The sequence below is a fragment of the Ammospiza caudacuta genome, chromosome 6 (genome assembly GCF_027887145.1).
Source record: "Ammospiza caudacuta isolate bAmmCau1 chromosome 6, bAmmCau1.pri, whole genome shotgun sequence".
NCBI lineage: Eukaryota > Metazoa > Chordata > Aves > Passeriformes > Passerellidae > Ammospiza > Ammospiza caudacuta.
Genome location: NC_080598.1, coordinates 18,496,395 through 18,508,897, shown reverse-complemented (window position 1 = coordinate 18,508,897; position 12,503 = coordinate 18,496,395). Strand labels below are relative to the sequence as shown.

The 12,503-nt window shown below is 42.4% G+C and overlaps 1 protein-coding gene across 2 annotated transcripts in view; it reads right to left on the bottom strand.

Annotated features, from left to right (window-relative positions):
• The window catches only part of CARS1 (cysteinyl-tRNA synthetase 1), a 33,254-nt gene extending 23,626 nt beyond the window's left edge, over positions 1 to 9,628 (bottom strand). Inside the window, exons 1-4 of one of the 2 annotated variants that reach the window (XM_058806354.1) lie at positions 9,553 to 9,628; positions 1,606 to 1,697; positions 699 to 787; positions 316 to 412 (exon numbers count right to left, since the gene is read on the bottom strand). In XM_058806354.1, coding sequence (XP_058662337.1) covers positions 316 to 412; positions 699 to 787; positions 1,606 to 1,697; positions 9,553 to 9,580 — 306 coding nt within the window. In that variant the 5' untranslated portion in view covers positions 9,581 to 9,628. Of the gene's footprint in view, positions 1 to 315; positions 413 to 698; positions 788 to 1,605; positions 1,698 to 4,543; positions 4,767 to 9,552 lie in introns of those variants that run through there. The other variant, XM_058806355.1, reaches the window with a different exon arrangement.
• Positions 9,629 to 12,503: the final 2,875 nt, after the last annotated feature.

Genomic DNA, 12,503 nt, shown 5'->3' with positions numbered 1-12,503 from the left:
AATAGGCTACCTCAACAGAGTCAGTGAATTACCTTATTAGGCAAAGAAAATAAATGATCTCTTTAAAATACTGAGTCTTCATTATTTGTGACAGCATTCATTATTATACAACACTAAAGAGTTTGCTACCATAGGAGTGCTACAAAACAGAGAAAATCAGTGCTTTTGTGCACAAAATGTATGTCTCAGTTAATAAGTGTAAGATTTATCTTGGCTTATCAAGTGGCAATTACATGTGACTGACTTCCATTCTAAAAGTTGAGCATTTTAGATTGCAAAAAATTTTGCAAAAAAATAGATTAAAAAACCCCTTACCTTGTCATCAATATCTGTAATATTCATACAATAGAAAACATCATATTTAAAATAATCCCTTAAGATTCTTCTCAGGATATCAAATGAGATGTAGGACCTAAAACCAAAAAAAAAAAACAACCCAGAGGTGTTTTCAGTAAACAGCAGTATCTATTCTGTCCACAAACCATTTTAACCTTAATCAATAACTGTGCAGCAGTTTTACTTTGCCCCATCTATTAGAAAGTTTTTAATCCCACAATGATAAAATATTATAAGGTGCTTTTAATCTTGAATTGCAAGCACTGATAGTAATATACTCATCTGAGTAATACCTTCTTCTAATACTCTTTTGCTTCCACTAGGCACTGTTACCACCTATATCAAAGTAAGGAATGCAGTACCTGGCATGTCCCATGTGAGAAGCATCATAAACTGTTGGACCACAGCAATACCACAAGACCTTTTTTCCATTCTGAGGCTGAAATACTTCCTTAATTGAAAGGGAAGATACAATGGTCAGAAGAAATTGAAGACATGACCTCAGGCCAGTAACACCCCATTTGGAGATGAGAACGTGAAAACATGGATTATAATTACAAAAAACAAGTAGTTATTCCATTTTCAACTTTACCGTAACTAAAGATCACCACTAGCTTTATCCTGTGAGAGAGATAATGAGGTGTGGCTGCTTATGTTCTATGCATTCTAATCAACCAAGCTATCAGCTTACAACTATTTGGACTGAGCAGGGCACTACTCCAACTTTTTGTAAAAGTTTTCTTTTGCATTGAAAAAGGTTACACCCTATAATCAGTTCACAGATACTTCAATATTACATCCCATGTAAAATTAATATTCTTCATATTTCCTCTTTCCCAAAGGACTTTCAAACAAGACCACAAGAAGTTTTACACTTTTTATATTGCATCTACATAATTAGTGAGACGTTTTTTACATAGACAACATCTGAATAAAGAAACTGTGATTTTATTCAGCTCACACTGCCTACACTAATGTGTATTACAGTTGAATGCCTGGCTACTTTGCATGACAACTTGAAACTGTATATTATGCAGTATGCACAAAGATACACACACTTGTAGTGTACATATGTTAATGTAAATAGCATTACACTTGCCCAGCAAATGCAATTGATTGGTACAGAGTTCTTGGCTTGTGCTTGTTAACATTTACAAAATACAACCCAGCGACCCGACTATTGACAGGGCAAACACTTCAGAAACAGGATTTGATGGCTGCTCTGTTTGTGTTTCTAGGGAAATCCCCACTTCCCTTTCATTTTCTCACCTTACTGCGAGTCAGGCTGTTGTAGAGGCAGAGCCTGGAATGTTTTGTCCCTTCAGGGGGAGACCAGGGAGGCTGCACTCGTTTGCCTTTACCTAGGAGAAAAGGTAGTTTAAAGAAAGTTTAAAAGACACTTTCCACACACAGATTTGCAATATAACATTTTCTCCTTATCACATCATTATTTCAGAAGGAAAAAACCCCACATCTAAATGGAGAAAAGAGCTTCAATCCTAGTATTGCAGCTACTTCTGTTAGAGCCTCCTACAAAGCCACCAAAACCAAAGTGAATTATTGCAATCTAGTTTATTTTCTACTCTCTAAATTGCCATTCCTTTCAGTTTTTGATCCAAACAGCAGTGAGGAAGAGGGTACAAAAGCAAGAGCATGCAATTCAGGTAAAGTATTACCATGAGTTTTGAAATTTAATGAATCATTAATGAAGTGTTATGGCAGTCCTGGGCTTTTTGCAACACCACTGATTTTACTGTGATGGCACATCACAGATCTCACACAGAATTTACAAAATATCTCCAGAGTCCAGAGGTGGTCTCTAGAGCCAATATTGACAGAGTATGTGCACTCAGGGTGAGAGGGAGAGCTGACAGAAAGGCTTAGAAAGAACCCCAGCTTTTTATCATGCATTGTTGCTAAGTACACAAGGCATTACTGAACACACTCATTTACCACAAATATGCTCCAGTTCAGCAAGAGGCTACACTTTGTCATTAAAGAGAGTAGATAAAACCCAGGGTAATATTAGTGACAATATTCTTGAATTTGTTTTCTCCTAAATTTGTAAGAAGCAACACAGCTGTTAAACTCATGGGGTTTTTTCAAAGAGAAGTGTGGGCATGTGATTTGTCAGAGTTGCAGTTTGCTGTGTACTGGGCTGCTTACAGCTGTAATGATGTTAAACCAATTATCACATTAACTAGGCATGAAAGCAAACCAAGAAATTCAAAAATACAGCAAGTTTGCCAGCTTAATACACACAGCACTATGTTTAGGAATTCTCATGGTATGCATTTTAGCTGCAAGAAAATATTATACAAACTATTTGTTTTGACAACAAAATTGCCTTTCTTATCCTGTGTCTCGGGGTGCTCTTCATTAACTCTGTTTCTCTCAATAGCTTCATATGCACATTTTGGCGGAAAACCTTCAAGTAATGTAAACATTCACAGTATAAAAAAATGTAATCTCTTCATCTTGCTTTTTTGACTAACTGCCCAAATAAGAAAAAAATATGTTAAGTGTAGTACTCTGTCTCACTTCATGGGACTTCATTTAAATTCCATGCTATAAATCCATGGAAATGTGTGTCCATTCTAAACATTTCACTGCATGAGGTACTCCTGAACAGAACACCCCAAGTTCAAGAGCAGTCTCTCCATAACACAGGTCATACACCAAGGTATGGATTTGTTTACTCTTTGATTTACAAAGATTACTCTGGCATGCTTAATTGTGGCCAACGCTTCCCTCAGGGAAAGAAGCCTGTGTGGGTTAGCCTAATAAAAGATAAATCTGTAAAGCTTTCTTCAGTTACAACCACATGAACATAAGGAAAAACCCAGATACTGCACTCCATATTTCTCAGCTTGTGAGTTAGGTGTCACATTTTACCCACTACACAGATGCCAAGGGCAAAGTAAAAGGCTGGTAAAATATAGGTTAGTTTGGTCAAATGCATCTCTGCCAGCCTACAGCCTTTCCTCTGGTGGAACTGAAGTTCATTTGCTCTAATCCACCATGGAGCTTTCTGCCACACCAAAAAAACAACAATGAAGCATTCATGGCCTAAGAAGCATGGCAGATTTGTGTGTTATTTTCATGGTGAACACTGCAGAACACCATTCCAGGATTCCTGAAACACATCATGAAGATATAACCCTTCAGAAAGAGAGATTTAACAGTAAAGATTTCATGGTCAGGAAAACGGAAACCTTTTCTGTTTCTGCTCCATGGAAGTCTACAGACAATCTGCAGTTGGTGGACAGATCTGCTACCAGAGCCAGGGGTGCAGCTGAGATCCCTTCTCTGCTGGAAGGAAATAATAACCAGCACAAACACTTGCAGGCACACACAACACACTGAATTTACTCATAGCAGTCTGATTTTAACTGCTGGTCTTTTAGGAATTGAGAACACAAATGGGGAGAGGTTGTGAGAAGATGGCATTGGAGCAATACTAGTTAACAACCATCAGCAAGAATGACAGACATGCATTCATTTGTAGGTACTGCAAACACTATACAACAGCTCTGCGTTGTTATTTTTCATTATTTCATGACTCCCTGAGCAAGGATCTCACTATAAGGCAATTAAATTAGACTAGCTCATTGGGAAACAACTCAGGAGAGTGATGCAGCTCCCAAAAATGCCTGCCCATGCTTACACAATGACCTAGATTAACCAGTTAATACTTCCTCAAATCATCAGCATGCCTAAATTACCAAGGTTAAAAAAGAAGCCCAGACATTCTTTGTGAAGCTCAGTGTTAATAACAATTAGAAGAGGAAGCATTCAGTTTATTGTATTGTGGATTTGTATATTATAGAACAACTATTTGGTCAATCTTGCAAGGAAAAAAGTAGACTGGGCAAATCTTGGTATTTCCAGGAAAAAGCCCAAACCCACACATTCTTTTACAAACCAGAAGATAGCCAGATTTTTAAAGAAAACACACATAATCAAATTCTGTACACTGAGGAACTTTAACTTAAAAAAAAAAAAAGTAACAGCTTTTACATCCAAATAGCTCAGGATCTATCAATTGCACAGTAACTGTATGCAAGAATAATGTTATGACTTTGAATACAAATTGACACTGTAACTCTTAAGGCGTGCAAGAGAGTATGAAAGGGAACTTCTCGCAGTAACAACCAACACAATGTCAGCTAGTCTACAACCTGCCCACCAGTTTCAAATTACTCACTTGTTTGAAGTTTACAAGGCTCATTTTTGTCACTGCTGCCATCATAGATTGCTTCTATGTGTCTGTACCACCGGACAACATGGATATACTGGTCCACAGGTGGCCCCGAAAACTTTCTGAACACCTCCACATCTGCATGTGAAAATGTGAACCCCTGGATATAACTACGAGTGCTCAGGTACTCGTTCAGAGCCTTCACCCTGGCTTCCTCTTCACTAATGCTCAGAATAAAACTGTAGCTGGAAGCTGTAAAGAGAGGCACAGGACATTTGGTCAGCATTAAAAGAAGGAGATCCCATGACCAAAATATATCCTTATAACACACATCTCCCCCTGTAAATTAGCTCGGGCAACTGGTAAGAAATTTCAGAAAATTAGATTTAATACAAGCTCCCAAATAACTACGTATTTCCTGTTAACAGGATTATGTTCATGTTGCCATAAGTTTGTGAAGACATCTTTCAAAGAGTGATAAGGACAAGAACACAGGTCTTTTTCATGAAGAATATAATCTACCAAAATTGGAGAAAATCCTTCACATACAGCAAACCTAATCAGTCACTCTTTTCCATGCTGCTAAAACACTCATCCTGTCAATATTTAAATATGATTCATTTTATGCACTGTGGAAAGGCTGTGAATATGTCCACTGAACTTGAGCATGTAGTTACATCTTTGCAGGGGTGTTGCCTGCACACAGGCTCCCAGCACAATGCTCAGTTCCTCCTATTTGCTCTGGAAACTCACAACTTCAGCTGCTCCTGTGTATTCCCATACTTCTCCCATGCTCCCTTCTCTCCTCAGGCACATGAATAATATCTAAAATGAGTAAAACCTACACAAACAAACAGAAAGGATATCAGACCACGGCCCTCTCACACAATTTTTTAATTCTGTGATTTCTTTGGTATACAGGCAAAGCAGGTTCAGTTATGTCTCCTCTGGACAAACACAGGGACACAGAGGAAAGCTCTGTGTGTTGGTGGGGATGCTCCCTGGAAGAGCCAGGGGGCACAAAGCACTCTGAGGTTATGCTAGCACTGCCATTAGGCAAACCCAGCATTCACATTTTCCAACAGTGATTCAATGTTTGTGGCTCTGTTCGCGTGTTCAAAGCACTGTACAAACATGAAGGCAATATCCTGCCTAGGTAGCCAGCCAGCAAGGTAACCCAAGCCAAGGTCACGTGCAGAGAAGCGAGAGAGCAGCAGGAGAGCACCTGTCCCTGCTCCCAAAGCCACAAGTGTCACTCCTCACACTGGCAGGAACATCTCCTGCACAGGGAGTTCCCAAAGCATGGAGGTGCTCACAGCTCCTGGAAAGGCAGGAATGAAAGGAGATGGGAAAGTGATGGCTAGGAGAGGATGGGAGGGATGGCACAAAGTTTTTCATCAGTTAAAACTTTATGAACCATTTTCTATACAAAAATCAATTATTAAAATATCCAACAGCAACTCAAGATGACAGGGAAGTGGCAGCTAGATATCAAGCATGTTTGTATTCAACTCTTTGGGGTATAAATGAGATATAGGGATGCATTGGGAGAACTAATGTGAAAAAAGGTGAATGATTTTAATATCTTTTGTGAATTTTGATTATTTTAAAAAATTTAAAATAACTATGAATAAAAGAAGACAGATGCATGTAAAGTATAAATCCTTCTCAAGGCCTATCCATGCAATTGCTCAGTACAAATAACGAATACCAAGGAAATAATGGCTCATAACTCCACCTCATAGTTTGCCTTACCCAGCTGAATGGGATTCAGCTTTGGCTCACACAGTTAATTTACTATAATCTTTTCATGCTCCTAAATATTTACTGATGTTTATCAACACAGAACTTCACATGTTTGTACACATTAAATAGTTTGTAACAGTTCTGTTCATTAACAGTGGAAACCTAAGACTTGAACATGAATTTTGTATACATGAAAGATATGAGGAAGAAGGCAAAAAAAAAGGTATTACAAGAATGATCTAGGTAGAAACGAAACTGTATCTCAAAGAAAAGATCTTTTGCAAGGAAAAGCAACACTCAATTTGCAAAGTATTATTATGGTTATTATGACCATTATTCACACATCAGGCTGCTAATGGGAAGCAAGTCAGTGTATCTGAAACAATATAAGTGCTTTCCAACCACATCTGCAAACCAATCTAAAAGGGAACTTGCCCAAACTTACACACAAATGCAACAAATATGACAGCACTCATACAAGCTAATTTTGGCAAGGAGAGGTAGCAAACACTGCTTGTGAATATCGGGACCAGCTTAGCACTGATAAGCCTAACAACTGAAACTTTTTTTATCAATCTTGGCACAGACATTAATACTTCAAATTAAAATGTTTGGCAGGCTCAGTGTCCCATTCCCAGGGTCCCAAATCAGTTTCACAGGCTGTGGTGAGCAGATGACTGTGATAACAGTGCCTTGGAAGGCAGTGGAGCCATGGATCGCTTGTTTCAAGCAAAAGGAATCAGTGACAGCTGTCTATGTAAAAGTCTGTTCTGGTTTAATTGATATCATGGCTGAAAGAAGAACAGAAAATGTACAGAACCTGGTTTTCTGTGATTTCCATTCTGCATCCTCAGTTCCCCCCATCTTGCAATTCCTTCAAATTCCTTCAATTCCTTCTTCATTAAAGACTCATACTGAAACATTTCCTGGTACCTCCTAAGTGCAGCATCCTATTTTTCCATACCCTTCAGTATCCCCATCCTGCTGCACAGCTCCAGCCCATCACTGCCAAGTCTGCCAATGCTGTGCAAGAGGCAGCTGCCCACTGTCAAATTGATGGATTAATTAATACCAATCAATGGATTCAACAAGTACTGAGGGAGGAGGCCCAATGGATAAATGTACATATGACCTGTTTTCCTTGTTGCTTTAGGAAAACAGCTAAGGAATTGCCCTTCTCTCTAACTGCAATTTGTTTCCATCCCCAAAACAGAACAGATGCAGTTGTTACTACTCAATTGCATCAGGAGGTGTCTCCTTGACAGCAGAAACACGAGAGTACTACAGAGCTGTTGCATAACACTGAATTTTAACTCATGTGAACAGAATGATCCATAGATATCGTATCACACAAGAGGAAACAAGCACTGAGCACGAGCATTGGAGAGGTAACAAAATAACCTTGAAAAATCAGAAGAATTAATGTCATCCAGTAGACAGTTCTTTCAAAAAAGTTCCACTGCAGACATCAATTAATACAGTTCTCACACCATGACCACTGATGTACAATCCCTTTGGGTGATATAAGTGTCACACATTCTTCTTTCCATGCATGGAGTGCTTCAGAGACTTTTAAAGGACACTGGGAGTTTGTCTGAGAGACAGCAGCAACACACAGACTCAAAGGCACAGGACAGCTTCTACATTTTGTCTGCACATAAGATAACTTTTGAGGTTTAATCAAGACACATAATCCCCACAATATCAAATTTCATTGAAAATTTTCACTTTTATTAACTTGAGAATGAAAACCTCTGCTCCTTGAAGGTGTTGGATGGCAAAGTAAATACAGGAAAGCCATAAAGAAGGCAGTAAGCTAGCTGATACAAAACCAGGGATTTACTTCACTCCAGGGAAAAATAATGTTTCCTGGGCTTCCCTGAACCTGCTAACCTTGTCAGTCATAATTAGATGACAATGTAAATGTTCTGGGAATTCTGCAGAGGCATTCTCCAAAAAGAAATCCTACCCAATTCTGAGCATTTTGAAATGTAACTTCCCATCCAACTTGGCTTTCACAAATTTAAGACAACCCACAAAAGACAAATGTAACATTATTAAGACAGCTCCAAACAGGCCATTTGTCATCCTGGCCAGCCACTCTGGTACCTTTGAAAAGAATTCCAACCATCTGCTCAGACAAGATGAATTCTCCTTTTCCATTAACATTTCACAAGAACCAAACCAATGCAGTGATTTCAGCTAATGCCAGACACAGCATGCACAGAGACAGAAAAACAAAGGACTTATCAAGTCTCACACATAAGGAGCAAGAGGCTTTTAGATGAACAGGGATTTTTAAGACTGGAGTATCTCACACCAAGGAAGAGCTTCTCAATCCTGGTCTTTTGAGCCCAGAAAGTTTCATTTCCACTTTTCCTGAACTGAAACTAAATATAACAATTGCAGATTCAGTTTAAAAAAACTCCACCCTAACAAACAGTACCTAAAGAGTTTCTCAAAGTGCACCTGAACTGAGCCTTTCTTGGGTTTTTTCCCCCTAAGACACTGAAAAGACTTCTGAAAAAGCTGATCCCTTAATGACAAGAAATGTTGCACTTTAGTGGGAATATTACACGAGATGAATAAAGATCAAAGTAACTTTCGGTTACTTTGTTGCGTTGTTAAAGAAAAAGGGGCATAAATATCTGTATTTACAGATCCTCAACTGGAATGACAGAAATTTCCAACCCTTTACATACCATAATGGTATTTCATACTTGCATGACTGGTATGCCAAGTTTCCATTTGCTACAGTAGTGCCAAAAATTATAGCACTACCCCAGCCCTCCTTCCATATGGAAGCGAAGAGTACAACCCATCATTACAACACGACCACAAAAAAAAAGCCCGTAAAAGCCCAAAAGTTCAGGTGTGAGTTAGGGGAGAGCACCGATGGCTGGGGCAGGCAGTGCGGGAGGCACGGAGACGTGGGAGCTCTGAGCGGCCACGGACCGAGCGCACCGAGCCGGGCACAGCCGCTCCCGGACGGCGGTGACGAGGAGCTCCGATTGTCCCCACAAATCGCGAACGGCGGCACGAACCTCACCAGCACCAACCTCACACCCGCGGCGGGCACAGGGCAGCCACAGCCAGCGGGACGCGCCCCCAGCGCGGGGCTCGGGGCAGCGCGGCCCCTCCGAGGGACGCGACCTCGCCGTGACAGCAGCGGCGCCGCGACCCCGGGCCCCGCCGGGCCGTGACAACGCCGGCCGCCCCTCGGCCCGGCCCCGCCGGAGGCCCGCGGCGCCGCTCGCCCGCCCACCTACCGTGCTCGGCGCTGGCGGCTGCTGCCATCCCGGAGCTGCTGCTGCTGCTGCCTCCGCCTGCCCTCGCTCCCGAGCTGATGCAACAGCGCGTCCGGAAGCCTCGCCCCGCCCGCACTACGCTACTTCCGACGGGCAGCCCTGCGTCACCCGGGCAACGGGCAGCGCCGCGCGGCCCCGCACGGCACGGCACGGCACGGCACGGCACTGCTCGGACCCACACTGCCCGGCCCCACACGGCACTGCCCGGCCCCACACGGCCCCGCACAGCACTGCTCGGACCCACACCGCCCGGCCCCACACGGCACGGCCCCTCACGGCACCGCCCGGCCCCACACAGCACCGCCCGGACCCACACGGCACTGCCCAGCCCCGCACGGCACGGCACGGCACTGCTCGGACCCACACCGCCCGGCCCCACACGGCACGGCCTCTCACGGCACCGCCCGGCCCCACACAGCACCGCCCGGACCCACACGGCACTGCCCAGCCCCACACGGCACGGCCCCGCACGGCCTGGCCGGGAAATGACCGCCCAGGGCATCGTGCCAACGGAGGAGTCCCCGCTCCGAGCAGCGCCGCCCGCCTCTCCTTAAATAGCCCCAAGGATGGAGGCTCCGCCGCAGAACAAAGTCCCAGAGCGAGCTTCTGTCTGAGCCACTTTTTTATTGCTGTGCTTCAAACACAGCGGTGCTGAGCACTCCGATACAACACAAAATGGTTTCGGAAACGAAAGCATCGCAGTACGCAAAACCAGCAGCGGACTCCTGGTACCCGCCCGCAGGTTGGGACAGCACTGTCACAAACTAAGGGATGCCCCAGCTCCTGGCTCCGAAGTGGGCATCCAGCACCTGTGTTTAATATTTTATGACTCAGAGGTAGAAAGGTCATGTAAACATGAAAAAAACAGAGGTATTACATCCCTTCCGGCTGTCTCCATGAGCTGAGGAGGCTAACTATTTCTACCAGCAGTTCCTGACACCCTCATTTAAGGAAGTCTGAAGACACACATATGTACACAGGAACATTTTTGCAGTTCCTCATAAACATTAATCTTCAGCTCCTACTTACAGTGTTACGACTTTTTAAAGTGTTTAATACACTGTAATAAACCTTGGTATCTATGTGCCTCAATGCATCCAGTAGATAAATAATACATTGCTTCTTTCCCAGTCTCTTTTTCCAGATGAGAAGCATCTGATATGATTGTTCTTCTCTATTATTAGGAAATTTAGATATAACTTTATCAATATCATTTTCCTGTAGAAGAGTTCTCATAAGCTGCTTCCACTGTTGTGGTGGTACTTCCTTTGTAAAGACACCAAAGGTCTTTCTCAGTTCTGCAAGAAGAAACACACAACACACATCAGCTTGGACTTTAAAACACAGGGGTTTTTTTTCCATAGCTCACACACATACTTTCCCCTTAATTTTCAGCCAATACCTGCACAGACCAAACAGCAGCAGCAAGGCAGCTGGGTTTGGTACCTAAGAAGCAGCAGGACAAATAAGTTTTCTATTAAGTGGTCTTGAAAGTAGCTAAAGGTATTGGTGCATTCTCAGTAGTGGTCTCCTAAGGCAGGACACCATCCACTGTCTGATTTTGAGGAAGGCTTCATTGGCTGGCATGTTCCCTTGGCAGGGCTACTGAAGAGGAAGTTTTAACTACTTCATCATGCTGCTGGCACAGGTTGGCCACACCAAGACCACCACGAGCAAAACCTATCACTTGGACATCCAGCACAACAATTTTCTGCCTACAGGAGGGTGTATGGAGGTTTGATGTGCTCTTCCACGTGAGGAGACATTTGACAGAGAGATCTCTCACTCTCACCTACACCTCACTCAGTAAAGCAGAGTGCACTGCCGCAATGCAGACTCGTTTTAAAACTTTTTTCAAAAATTGGTACCATTCTTAAAATCATGACTGTGCTATACTCCCATGAGAAAAGTCATGCTCCAAAGTAGAACAGTTCACCCAGGGATTACAAATGCAGCAATAATCCTGTTTCAGCACATTTTACAATAAACTGGAAGCCTTATAGCTCTAAGCAATATTCATTAGCCTTGTTATACTATTCCATGAGTAGACTGAAGTCAACAGGAAATAAAACCAAATTCCAAGTACAGCCAATTTATGGGATACTTACCACATTGAGAGAGATCTTTAACAATTATCTGACTTGGATGTCATATCTGTAATACAAAGTTGGACCATTACTCCAACAAATCAGGGTGTTTCACTCACTATTGTTTTTTACCTATTTGACAACTTGCTTTTACATCACACGCAGCAAAGAGGGGAAGGAAAGCAGATTTCAGAGCAGACCTGAAAGTACTGGAGTAAAGAAAATTGCATTGTGAAACAAACACGTTACTGGCTCCAAGGCAACATTTGCTGCTATCACAAAACAGTACCTTCTGTCAGGGAGGTCAAAGAGGCAGAGTAAATTAAATGAGGGATTGAAGGTTTTTTCCCCCAGGCTATCACTTCCCATACTTCCTATTACATCTTTAAGGGAAAGTTTCCTCTGTTGTTTTGCTGAAAGCTCTGGGAATAGTTACGAGCTCAACTAAAGGGATACCTATATTAGAGAAAATGCAATAATCATTTCACACACGTACACTTATCTTACAATTTGCTGGAGTTCCACCTGGAACATTAGATAGGGCAGTCTTCTGAAAAGCAGAATTCTGCACAGATTTTGCTGCCAATGAGGACTTAGCAATCACCCTCAACCACGCTGTCATACGGCACTTCCAGCTCCTGCATGGGACAGTGCCCTGCTCAGAAACCACACTATTTTCCACTAGTTTCTTCTGGGGGAAGAAAAGGAAATACTTGAAGCTACCAGATGTCAGAGACATAAAAGAAGAGCTAATAATTTGGCAAAGTAACAGCCTTTACAGAATTAGACTTCAAATGTGCAAGAGATGATCCGAAGTTTCCCTCC